Source organism: Polypterus senegalus, chromosome 13 (assembly GCF_016835505.1).
Source record: "Polypterus senegalus isolate Bchr_013 chromosome 13, ASM1683550v1, whole genome shotgun sequence".
NCBI lineage: Eukaryota > Metazoa > Chordata > Cladistia > Polypteriformes > Polypteridae > Polypterus > Polypterus senegalus.
In genome coordinates this window covers 89529297-89543171 of record NC_053166.1, presented here as the reverse complement: position 1 = coordinate 89543171, position 13875 = coordinate 89529297, and the positions used below count along the sequence as shown (strand labels likewise).

The window sequence follows — 13875 nt, the reverse complement described above, 5'->3', positions numbered from 1 at the left end:
ATTATCAGCAGGCCTGGTAGAAACAGAAGTGCTTGAGTAAAGCTAATGCTCTAATGTTGGCAAACATACTAAGCTCTGTAGAGTAAATTGCTTTTCCCAAGAAAATATCTCTGCAACACTGTACTGAGCAATGTACTTTGAAAATGCACCACACACAGAGTACATCAAGAAACAGATGCCTATAACTCCTTAAATGAGATAGACTCTTGTCCAGACATAATGCGGAACATTTCTCAAAAGAATGGGAAAATGTTGTGCTGACTGTTGTTTATCTGAATTTTATTTCCCTGCCTTCTCCTGCTATTTGACAAAGGTCTCAGTTTACAAACTCCTTGTTTGCAGTGAGAAAATACCAAAATGGTATTGTAAAACATCTAGATTTTTTTAAATAACACAGTTGGATAAGTATAGGCCGAGAAAGAAACTAAGCCAGAATCAGTGGTAAATTCTGACATCTTTTACCATCACAAAACACAGTTGCTTTGCCTTTTTCTGTGGTTGACTGGGTAACAGTTCATAAAACATTCATGTCACGTCATTTTCTAACCCTCATAATCCAGACCAGGATTGCGTTGATGGTGGTTGGGCTGGATCCTTTCCCAGCTAGCATAGGACACAAGGCATAAACAAACCCTAGACTGGCACTACTCCATCACAGGGAAAACACACACACCAAACACACACAAACCAATTTAGCATCACTAATTCACCTAACATGCATATCTTTGGACAGTGGGGGGAAACCGGAGCACCCCGAGGAGACCCATGCAGACACTAGAAGAACATGCAAAGCTACATAGCTTTAATTAATAGTCCTCTGTCACAGTGAAAAAGTAAAAAGAAAATTGGAAAAGTCCCTTGTGGACATCAGAAGGAGATTACAGTCCCAGGTGACTTGATTTCCAGTGCTATAAGGTGCAAAGCCCATGAGTTATATTTTAGAGTTACATCAGATATTTAATTTTTTTTTCTTTTTCTCCAATGCAAATTGTCCTCTTCTTTAGATCTGTGAGCAATATATCAACTGCATTCTTGTGATATTGTAGGTATTTCAGCTAACATCACTGATTGTTTTCTGCGTGCTGAATCGCCGACTGACACGACGTTCATCAGATGATATTCTTTTCTTCCCTGCCAGGTTATAGAGACTCCTTGGGTATTCTTCTGGGTGGGTGGTAATGGGAAGAAGCCTCTGGCATGTTGTCATGCAGGATTACATCTTATTACCACCCAGCTTGAAATGGGAATATGTGTAGTCATCACCCTCCTTGAGCCCTTTATACTGAAGGCACCCAGTCCACACAACTGAGTGAATGCACACACCTAGTGAACAGAAGTCAGGCCAAGTGTAAGCAAGAAGAAATGCATGAATCTTGTGACATTAAGCCCTGTCACAGTGATTTTCAAACACATTTATTCTTAAAAATGTTAAGTTGTAAACAAAAGCTTTTGTTTCACTGTATATATGTGTGAATATACTGTATATATATAGAGAGAGAAGGTTTCTTATCACAAAGAGTGTTTCAAAACAATTTTCCATTATGCAATGCAGATTCTTCAGACTGACATCGAGGCACGATATTCTTGATTTTGCACACTGTTTTTTTAGGGAATGCATTGTACATTTTTAGAAAAGTATTAGCAATCTTTCATGTAGCAACTTAGGTTATCTAGCCTCATTCACAAAAAAGAATGAAGAAATGAACATAAGTCCAATGCTTTGCAAATGTGGAAGACAATTTCTAAAAACGTATACACCATCTTAACACAATAAATAGCATTTATTTATTGGCACTATGTATACTGTATGTACATTTCTGTGCAATTTATCTTTAAAATACTAGGGGGCTTTGCCCCCTGTTTGTTTTGGTCACCTACCCTCTGCATTCCCCCCCCAGCCCCCCCATCTCACGCAGCACAATTCTGTCATATCACTTATGTCCATGTTTTTGATCTCTTTTTGCTTTTACCTTTTCGCCAATATCACATTGAATCTTGATTCCATTTTTGGAATTACATCGTGACAATGCAATGTATAACTGCCCATGAGTGAATATCGTTTATTTCTCTCTACAAGTAATGTGTCTGACAATAGCATTCACACAAATGAAAAATGTTTGAACAGTGTGTGTGTTTGAAATTTTCTCTTGCGGGATTTCACTTTCACCAAACAACAAATCTTTTAATTCTCACAGATACGCGTCTTCATTGAGAAGAAACACTACTTTTTTTTTCCCTGACGGCAACACAAATTATACGATGTACAAGTCTCCGACTTAAAGTTTAAATCCGAACAATATATTCAATCTCTTTTCGCTGTTCTGTTATTTCACCGAGTAATAATTTCCGTTTGTTTGCACTAATACGATCTTTACTATCCTTTTTTTGAGACTTTCGAATTTTCGTACTTCCATTATCTCTAACCTGCTCAGCATGTATACCGCGCCAACGTCTTTGAATTCTTTTTGACTTCCTACTTTGGCACAAAGACTTGTCTCGCGGGATGTGAAAGTGTCTCTCTGAGAACATCACATCTCGTCTCCTTCCAACTTTCCAAGATTTTTTTTTTATAATAGAGAGATGTCATTAAGGTACATACATGGCCAGGATACATTTTCAGATTGCCATATCAGTAAATCACACAAAATACATTGAAAAAGAAAAAAACAAAACCTCAAAGCATAGTGCAGTATGTTAGTACATTAAATCTCCATCAATAAAATACACAAGGAAACAAGATTTATATAAAATGGCAGCTTGATAAGTAATCCTTGTCTGTGTTTCAGTATGATGTGATTTATTATCTAAACAAAACATTAGAAAATTACAGCATTAGAACAATCTAGACAAGAACAGACCATTTATCCCAACAAAGCTCGCCAGTCCTATCCACTTAATTCTTCTAAAACAAACATCGTCTAGTTTTGAAAGTTCCTAAAGTCTTGCTGTCTACCACACTACTTGGTAGCTTATTCCAAGTTTATATGGTTCTCTGTGTAAAGAAAACCTTCCTAATGTTTCTGCAAAATTTACCCTTAAGAAGTTTCCAACTGTGCCCCCGTGTCTTGATCCACTGTACTAATTTCCTTCATAATTTTAAACACTTCAATCATGTCACCTCTTAACATACTTTTGCTTAAACTGTAAAGGCTCAGCTCTTTTAGTCTTTCTTCATAATTCATCCCCTGTAGCCATGGGATCAGCCTAGTTGCTCTTCTCTGGACCTTTTCTAGTGCTGCTATGTCATTTTTGTAACCTGGGGACCAAAGCTGCACACAGTACTCCAGATGAGGCCACACCAGTGCATTATAAAGCTTGAGCATAACCTCCTTGGACTTGTACTGGAAACATCATGCTATATAATATAACATTCTATTTGCCTTCTTAATGACTTCTGAACATTATCTGGAAGTTGATAGTATAGAGTCCACTACAACTCCTAAATCCTTCCCATAAGGTAGTACTCTTGATTTTCAGACCTATGTTTAATACTTTACATTTACTGACATTAAATTTCATCTGTCACAGATCTGCCCAAGCCTGTATGCTGTCTAGTTCCTTCTGTAATGATTTAACAGATTCCAAATTATCTGCCAATTAACCTATTTTGGTATCATCTACAAACCTAACCAGCTTGTTACTTATATGCCTATCTAAATCACTTATTTGTTATTAAAAATAGCAGTGGCCCTAGCACTGACCCCTGTGGAACATGACTCTTAACATCGGCCAATTCTGATAAAGTTCCTTGTACCATCACCCTCTGCTTCCTGTGTCTGTGCCAATTCTGCACCCATCTAAAAACATCACACTGAACTCCCACTTATTTTAGTTTGGTGCCCAATCTCTCATGTGGCACTTTTTTAAATGCTTTCAGAAAGTCCAGATAAATAATATCATTTGCTCCACTTTGATCGTATCCTTTTGTGTCTTTCTCATAGAATTCCAGCATGTTAGTAAAACACGATCTCCCTCTTCTGAACCCAAGCTGACTGTTCACAAAAACTCCTCTACTTGCCATGTGCTACTCAATCTTATCCTTAATAATTAATTCCATTAATTTTCCAGTCGTGCATGTTAAGCCTACTGGAAAACTAAAATAGTATTCCAATCCATCTTTTATAATTTCATGTCATTTTCTAACCTGCTTAGTCCAGACCAGCTAGCATAGGGCATAAGACAGGAACAAACCCTGAACAGGGTACCAATCCATTTCAGGGCAAACACACACACACACCATTTTAGAATTGCCAGTTCACATAACATGCATGCCTTTGAACAGTGAGAAGAAACTGGATTACCCAAAGAAAGCCCGCACAGATACGGGCAAAACATGCAAACTTCATATATTCAAACCCAGATCCCCACCATGCCAGCCATCATTTTTCAAAGCTCCACTTTAAACCACCTATAATTACAACACAGCCAGAAATGTTGATGTACAGCAATTTTGTCAGCATACTGTATATAGAAATGAATGAAAGAATCAAATTTTACTTTAAGAAATTATACATTTTGAAGGTATTATAGTTAGACCATGCATGCCAATTTTTTAACACTGGTTTTCTTTAAGAAATAATTTTACACTTAAATTTCATTTTAGCTGATTACAATAGAATATTTTTCTCAGTTTCTCAAATATTAAGATAAACATTGAAAGAAATAGACAGGTGATGACATAAAACTGACATGCTCAGCCATTAGTCACATTTATGCAGCTGTATGCCATGTCATTGATTTAGTTTGGTTGGGGTGGTTTGCAAATATTTGCTCCACTGTCTCAAAAGTGGTGCTATTGTGAGTTTTGTTCACATTTCGTGTGAAATTCCACACAGTCCAGAGGTTTCTTCACACTTGTATTTGCATGGTGTGCAGTGCTGTGCTTAAGCATAGAATGGATTTTAGTGTCTTTCTGGGTGCTAAATACATTACAAATGAGTGATACAGTATATATGATTAGCATCAATGAAGTACTGTATTTCATCTCCTAATGTTGATGGGTTGTTGACATATAAAAAATATTCTATTTAGAATTAATTCATGAATCATTCAGTCTTTATTTTATATAGTATCATTGCTAGGAAAAGGCATCTTGGAAGCATGGAAGTGTGTACCATTTTTTTCAAACTTGTGTGCCTCTCTGTCTCTACAATTCAAGGCTGCATGCAAGTGTTTGGGTGCACACAGATTTGTGTGTGTTTTGTTTGGTTTTCTCCACAGAGAGTTGGTTCTTTCCTGGTACTAATTCATTTTGTTAATCTCCCCCCTCCATTTGCAGAGATTTCTACGTGGAGTACTGGCAAGGTAATAGCCACTTGTGTGTTATAGTGTGCAAGTATGGCCAAGTATAGTACAGCCCAATGAGTAAATCCTGCCTTGTCTTGCCTTATGTTTTTAGATTTCTAATTGCTGCATTGTCTTTTCTTTCCTAGCTCTTTGGTATGATCCTTTCGATGTGTCTGTGTAGAAGAATTGGCCAAGACTACGACAAGCTCATCCGCTTCAGCTGATTTGGCTCCTGGCAATTGAGGCCCCAGGACTCAACACATCTATCCAGCTCATGAGTGTGTGTGTGTGTTTATTCTTTCCAGACATTTGTTAACCTTTACTTATGCTTTTATTCCTGTGGAAGCCACTTGGAAAGCGGTTGAAGTTTGTTTTTTACCTTTATAATCTTTCAGTGGACTCCATCCAACAAAGTATGATCTCTGACATTCATGCAGGGAAATGCTGCAGCACATGCAATGCTAACCTTTGCCATCCTCCTCACTGCAGGCTGCTGATCACACTGTTGATATTCAGACCCTGTGGTGTAGGAATTCCACTAGGAATCCATATACAGTAGTATTTGTTCTTACAGTACTGTATATAAAACATTCCAATGGGTGTTCACTTAACCATATTCCAAATGAGGTAATCTTTATTGTGTGCAGCTCCATTTCCAAGTGAGCCCAAGAGAGAAAGAGTTAAGATGAATAAAACTAAACAACATACGATAGTGAGTTACGTCCACTCTTCAGCTTGGCTACTAGCTAAGTGAGAGTGAAGCCAAGTTGCGTGCAATTATGAGAAAAAAAAACATACATGCACTGTTTGACGTTGTCCATATTTATTATTATTAATGTTACTTAGATGTAAAAAAAGATACTGTATTTTACATTTTATTGCATTTATAATGTTTTTTTGTTTTTTTATCACTGAGTTCATTTTTTTATATGTTGTGTTCATCCATCAGTCTTAACACTTTTTCACATTTGATATTACAGAGCTATACAGCCTATTGTGCAATCATCCATTCATCCTTCCTTTTACTTAACATGCACAATCCAATAATGGAGTCATGGAGAGTCATAGACAATCCAAGCAATAACACGCACAAGGCAGGAACCAGCCCTGGACATGGAGCCATCACAGGGTACACTCATGCATATGCCCACACTGCCTCACACCTGAACAATGCAGAGCTGCCACTCAGTCTAACACCAACATATTTACACACAGGGGAAACACAGACTGGGCTGGCATTTGACGTTGCTCTCCTGGAGCTGTGGGGAACAAGTGCTAACCATTGCTTCTTCAAGCCCCATTAGAAACATTAATTTATACCTAGAGTAAATAATACCTTTAATGAAGAATCCTAGTGCAAAGGGCATTTCTGAGCAATTACACTATATATAATCAGGGAAGATTCTGTGCAGGTTATGCTCCAGTTAGAAGATCTGGCCCATAGTATGCCATGTCTTGCCAGGATTTCTTTCCATTTTTTGAATGTTGATCAATTTATTGCTGTCTTTTAATTGTGTGTACTTATCAGCTTAAAACCAGTTACACCAGTTTTTCAGTAACTGTTCATGTTCTCTAGACTTTACATCCATGGCCTCAAAATCTATTTACTTGAACTTCAAAAAATGATGACTTTTCAAAATACAGTAACTTGATTACTTTCCCATTACAATGTTCATTCAGTTTTTGACACTTCTTTCTCTTGATTGTGTTCCCAGAGGTAATAAGCACATTACAGCCAGGCCATTGCAGGGTTCATTCACATGCAAACCCATACCTAGGCACACTAGGTCAGTTTACCATCATCCTGGCATGTCTTTTCATACTCCACAGAGAAGACATCCCAAGTGGCAAACAAAAAGCATCTAAGCGCTATGAGGCAGCAATGTTACTCACCTTGTTATTATGTATATAATGGCATTTCTAACAATGGCAAATCTGAAATAAATCATCTGTATTAACCTTGTGTGATCTTATTGCAGCATCCTGGTTTATAAAATATTCTCCACATTAAAAACTGAATAAGTGCATTGTCCAAATAATTAAATATTTGCAATAGTCAAAGTTGTCAAAGGCTATCAGGGAATTTTTGATTCCTGATGAAAGCCGATTTTTACTCCTGCATCGAACCAACATTGTAAAAATGTGACTACGCATCACTTTGACGTGGACCCTATGCAGACCCCTATGAGTCTGATTAGCCAATGAGGTAACTGCTTATTTCCTGAAACACATTTCCATTTGTCTTGTGAAATGAACATGGAGCAGATTGAGGAAAGACTTGTCAAATTAGTTAGAAAATATACACATTTATATGATAGGTCATATCAGTATTACAAAGACAATTAGATGGCAGCCAATTTGTGGTGCAAAATATCAGAAAACAGTGGTTTGGAAGTCAGTAAATGTATGAAAAAGTGGAAAAATGTGAAGAACAAGTTTGCCCATGGAAGAAAATGAGTAGCAACAGAAACGGTTATCTGGGAAGGCAAACACTGCATTTTAATGGAGCATTCAATTTTCTTGCGTGCTACAAACACTAGCATTCTGACATGTGCCTGCAGCGTGGTGTGACACAGAAGTATAAACTGCTTTCGATGATGATGATGATGATGTACAGAATACAGTGAAATTTTTACATGCAACATGCTCTCACTCACTGGTGCCGTGATAAGAGAGCAAAACCACCTTAAATAAAAATGTCTGTCTCCCCCCCTCATGGAAAATGTCAGAACATATTTGTCATACAGCAGAAGAAAGGCCTGTCACAAGAGGTCATTAAAGGTCTGTATATCAAGTAACTTCCATGAATTAAACATGGAGCAGCTACTTCAGCTGTACTATCAGAACGAAGATTTCTGCATGAAACATTCATTTGTGCATTGCTGAACCTGCATTTTGCACTACAAGTTTGTTGGGAAGCATTGGCAAAAGACAGAAAACAGCCATGGATAGGATGCCAGTACATCACCGATTACACGTATGGCTTTTCATACCATGCCTGTTTAGAGCTGCTTGGTAAACTAAGATGCTTGAGTTTGGAATGTAGGAGAAAAGCCAAGTGAGCACAAGGCAAGCATTCACATTTCACAGAGAAAATGACCAGATCAGGGTTCATACCCGAATCCCTGGAACTAGAATTTGCTAACCCCTGTCACCAGTTTGTGCATGGTATGATATTTTGTAGAACTTGCGTGAGTAGGGTTAGGGAGATGGTTGCGATGAATGGCCTGTTATCATCATAGTTATTTTAATGAGGTTTCTTAATATGTCCAAAAGATTTAGGAGCGGGTATGAACAGAAATCTGCATTTTTCTATATTCTTTCAAGGAGTACAGAATGAAGTTCACAAAAATTCCACATTCTCGACAAATGGACATTTAAATACTGTTCTTGAAAACTGTACGGTCAACAGCCAGGTTGTAACAGTAAAGGTTACCAATGGAACGAAATGGTATGTGTCGAAGGGTTTTGATTAAATTCAACTTTATTTTTAATTAGCATGAAACTATTTGAACTCTATGCAAGGCAGTTTCAAATGCAATCCCCTTAAAATTAATAGATCTGAATTGTTTATGGCATTCTCAGAGCCACATAAGGAGTGGGAATTTAGAAATGAATAAATCAGATTTCTAACTATATGCCAGAATAGAGTGTTGAATGAGTTTTTCAAGGAGGCAAAGATTAAGTTCACCCAAGTTTACAAGGTTCTGTACGTGAGATGCCAGTAGAGGAGAAAAAAGAAAAACACCCAGCTAATGGACTGAGGTCAAATATGTCAAGACACAGCAGACCCAAGATCCACAAGCAAGAGTGATGGAAAGTGGACAGTAAATCCCCACTTGCAAGCTACATTATTATCTGTTGTTGTTAAGGATGCTTAACACTTGTGCAAACATTAGCCCAGCTAGAAAAAATGGGTAAGAAAGCATTAAACAGGTAAAGTCAGCAGGCCAAAGGCAGATGATTAACCTGTCACAGCAAGCTATAAGACACCTTTGGGAATAATTAATTTGACAAAACATTCAGACGAAGAAACAAAAAATATACTATAACAGTTACTAGCATTAGACTGTGTTAATATTCTTAAAAAAGAAGCACAACTTTTTAATCACAGAACCAGCGGTATACTAGATTGCTTGAGATTTTAATACAGTGGCCACAAGGGGGCACTTGTGAACAGCCTGAAATAAAAATAAAGCCAAGAAATACAGAAAAGGCTGTTTTAAAAAAAATAATTAAACAGCAAGAAATTAGATAACAAAGATGTTTAAAAGTAACAAAATAAACAAAAAATAATGTAAGTCTGCTCATATGGTCTACCTAAACATATAATGGTACTTTCTTATTCCATAGGAAGACTACTGCTTTTACCCACTTTAAATCCACAATACCTGTAATGGACCTCTACCATGCCTTCCATAGCTTTCTTATCATAACTCTGGTCTTTCTCACCCCCGCCAGTTGAGTGGCTGCCAGAAATTGTCTTCCAGCTCCATAATCAACAATCATTTTGTTGGCAGGAGCTTTAAAACCTTAGCCAGGAATTACTTCCAAGAAAAACTTAGAGATTGCTTTCAGGATCGGGAATAGCTGAGGGAATTCCTAGGGTTCTGCTCCTGGAGTAACCCTGAGCAGTCCCTTGTTTCCCATTTTTAATCTTGAAACCCATCTTTCACTTAAAGGCCCTGGCCACCCTCAAGTCACTTATATTTACATTTGACATGCATTTCTTTAACAGATGCTTTTATCCAAAGTCACTTGATGTCAACTTAATCAAGTAACATCAGTCTGGGGGACTGTTTAGGAAACAAGTGTTACAAGACTAGTATATAAATTTGCTCACCACAAGTAGGGAACTCAGAATAAAAATACAAGCGAAGTACAATTCCTAGAAAATAAATCCTAACCTAATATCAGTTGGATATAAATTCACTGAACAAAAAAGTCTTCAAACACTTCTTGAACACATTGAGGGAGTCAGAATTCAAAATAGATGTGAGCAGCTCATTCCACCAGCTAGGAGCTACAAATGAAAAGAGTCTGGACTGAGATTTAATATCAGGCAGAGGTGGCATCACCAGATGCCATTCATCAGCAGGCCTGAGAGGTCAAAAAGGAATGCAGGACCTCACAATTGTAGGTAGGTAAGCAACAAGGATGGGAACTTAATACGTACCGCTACAGGGAGCCAATGTGATAATCTGATAAGTGGAGTGACATGTGTTCCTGCCTCGACTGTGTGTCACTGTATTTTGAATCATCTACAACAACTGATACATGCTGATACTCCTGCCGCAGAGAGTTGCAGTTGTCCAGATCTGACAAAACCAAAAGACTGTGCCAGGAATTGTGCTGCATGCTTTGTTAGATACTGTCTGATACTGTGGTGTCACGAACTCGACTCAGAGTCATAGAAAGGTTTGGGGCAGCAACCCATATATTTGGTATCCTGGCTGCAAAGTCGCAAAAATGTATACAACACTGATGGGCACAAAACGGAGTCCAAAACATAACTGAGGGGAATACAGGGGCTGGAGCCGGCAAGGTCTTCTTCCATAGGCTTGGACCCGGAAGTGACGTCAAGAGGGCCAGGTAGAATCTCCCGTGAATGGTCTGCAGGAAAGGGAAAAAAAGAATCAATGCACTCTGCCACATCTCGGGCTGATTCAGAATTGCCCTAACTCAAGCCCTTTAGCTGCCTCCCATGCGCACATCTGTGACAGTGGATATTGTATAGATTGAATCTGCAAGACCAGGAGACCATGCTATAATGATCCTTTGAGCATTATAGTAGCGAGTACAGAGCTATCTACCCACCTGGGCCACTACCACTCCACCTTCTGTCAACCCACAAAGGCTTTCATTCACATCAGTGTCCCAGGAGAAATTATTTTCAAGTGGCCATCTGTTGTAATGTGGTTTAGTGTCTGCTCCTGGTTGTGTTTTCAGTGAACCTGGCAATATCACCACTACCTGTGCACAATCCTCTATGGCATCACATGGTCCAAAGAAATTAGTGACGTAGATCCAAACTGTTACTTTAAATTGAGTTCTTCAACAAGAGAATATGGGGACACAGATGGAAACTTAGTAAGGGTAAAATCCACACAAAGGTTAGAAAGTTTGTACTGTATTGTACTGAAAAATCATCGAAAATGTGGTTGTCATTAGACTTTCTATCATAATGCTTAGAGGTGACTTTTTTGGGGGGGGGGCTACCTCTACATGCAGTGTCAACTAGAATAAGAATAACACTGTAAATAAAACTGCATGAAAAAGTGGAAAAAAGATTACAGGATTGGCATTTTTTGTGAATGGCCCAAGAAATGTACAAGTGCTACTGATACATTACATGCAAAAATACAAAAGAAAAAATCCTCCGGAAGGTGAGAAAAGGTTCATTCAAGAAGCATTTTAGTGAAGCAGTCAGTTAAGGATGTAGTAGAACAGGGGTGCCCAATGCGTCGATCGCGATCGACCGGTAGATCGCAAAGGTAATGCAGGTAGGTCGCGTTGCATTCAAAAGAAAATCTTTTTAAACGTTAGTCTATCATATATCCTCCCTATGGCATTTGCCACTTAATTGACATATAGGGCAGCCAGTCTGAGATCTCCTTTCATGCATGATCAAACGCGCAAGCTACTGCAAAACTCCGTATGTGATCTAGTTAGCCTTCCAATTTATATCGACTAAAGAAGGGATTTAAAAAAAATTGTTTGGGGAGGGTATAGGCTATATGTGGAATTATAAGATGATTTTTTTCTCTCACAATGTCACAATCGAAGTGTGTTTGTCTGATCTGTCAATCTATCATTACTATTCCAAAGATGGAAATTGTGGAAAGGTATTTTCAAACTGTTCATAAAAACTACGAAACTGACTTCCTTCCGAAAGCGATCTGAGAAAGAGAAAGGAGAGGGAACTAAAATCGCAGTTAATCGGACAGCTGTCATTTTTCACTCTGCTGAATTCAAAAGCTCCTTGACTGCATTATTCGGCTCTACTTATTAATGCAACTCAGCCTTTTCCCACATGAAGATTATTAAATCCAAATACTGTAGTGTCCATAAATGTATTGAATTGTTATTGTGCCATTAAGGTTATTCAGTTATGCAAGGTACGACAACATATATTTTATGTATAAAGTATACTCAGTATATACACTGCTCACAAAAATTAAAGGAACACTTTAAAGAAACACATTAGATACATCAGATCTCAATATGAAGTTGGATATCTATACAAATAACGACAGGGCAATGTCTTAGGAACAAAAGGATGCCAAGTCTTTTAATGGAAATAAAAGTTTTCTGCCTACAGATGAATCAATTATGTAGACACCCTAAAATCAGAGTGAAATGAAGATGTGGCAGGCTAGTCCATTTTTTCAAAAACTTAATTTCTGCTACTCAAAATGCTTTTCAGTATCTTGTGTGGCCCCCACGAGCTTGTATGCATGCTTGACAACATCGGGGCATGCTCCTAATGAGACGACGGATGGAGTCTTGTGGCATTTCCTCCCAGATCTGTATGAGGGCATCCCTGAGCTGTTGTACAGTCTGAGGAGCAACCTAGCAGCGCCTAATGGACCGAAACATAATGTCCCACAGATGTTCTATTGGGTTTAAGTCAGGGGATCGTGAAGGCCATTCAATTGTTTCAATTCCTTCATCCTCCAGGTACTGCCTGCATACTCTTGCCACATGAGGCCGGGCATTGTTGTGCATTAGGAGGAAACCAGGACCTACTGCACCAGCGTAGGGTCTGACAATGGGTCCAAGGATTTCATCCTGATACCTAATGGCAGTCAAGATGCCGTTGTCTAGCCTGTAGAGGTCTGTGAGTCGCTCCATGGATATGCCTCCAAGATCATCACTGACCCACCACCAAACCAGTCATGCTAAACGATGTTACAGGCAGCATAATATTCTCCACGGCTTCTCCTGACCCTTTCACGTCTTTCACATATACTCTGGGTGAACCTGCTCTCATCTGTGAAAAGCACAGGACGCCAGTGGTGGACCTGCCAATTCTGGTATTCTATGGCAAATGCCAATTGAGCTCCCCGGTGCTGTGCAGTGAGCACAGGGCAGTAGACATTTGGGCCCTCAGGCAACCCTCATGAAGTCTGTTTCTGATTGTTTGGTCAGAGACATTCACACCAGTGGCCTGCTGGAGGTCATTTTGTAGGGCTCTGGCAGTGCTCATCCTGTTCCTCCTTGCCCAAAGGAGCAGATACTGGTCCTGCTGATGGGTTATGGACCTTCTATGGCCCTCTCCAGCTCTCCTAGAGTAACTGCTTGTCTCCTAGAATCTCCTCCATGGCCTTGAGACTGTGCAGGGAGACACAGCAAACCTTCTGGCAATGATACGTATTGATGTGCCATCCTGGAGAAGTTGGACTACCTGTGCAACCTCTGTAGGGTCCAGGTATCGCCTCATGCTACCAGTAGTGACACTGACTGTAGCCAAATGCAAAACTAGTGAAGAAACAGTCAGAAAAGATGAGGAGGGAAAAATGTCAGTGGCCTCCACCTGTTAAACCATTCCTGTTTTGGGCTCATCTCATTGTTGCCCCTCTAGTGCAT

General features: G+C 39.0%; 1 protein-coding gene across 3 annotated transcripts in view; it reads left to right on the top strand.

Moving 5' to 3' along the window:
• Positions 1-7259, top strand: part of LOC120542269 (CD82 antigen-like) — a 90348-nt gene extending 83089 nt beyond the window's left edge. For all 3 annotated transcript variants that reach the window (XM_039774592.1, XM_039774593.1, XM_039774591.1), the window contains exon 9: positions 5433-7259. In XM_039774592.1, the coding sequence (XP_039630526.1) occupies positions 5433-5510 (78 nt within the window). In that variant the 3' untranslated portion in view covers positions 5511-7259. The remainder of the gene's footprint in view (positions 1-5432) is intronic.
• Positions 7260-13875: the final 6616 nt, after the last annotated feature.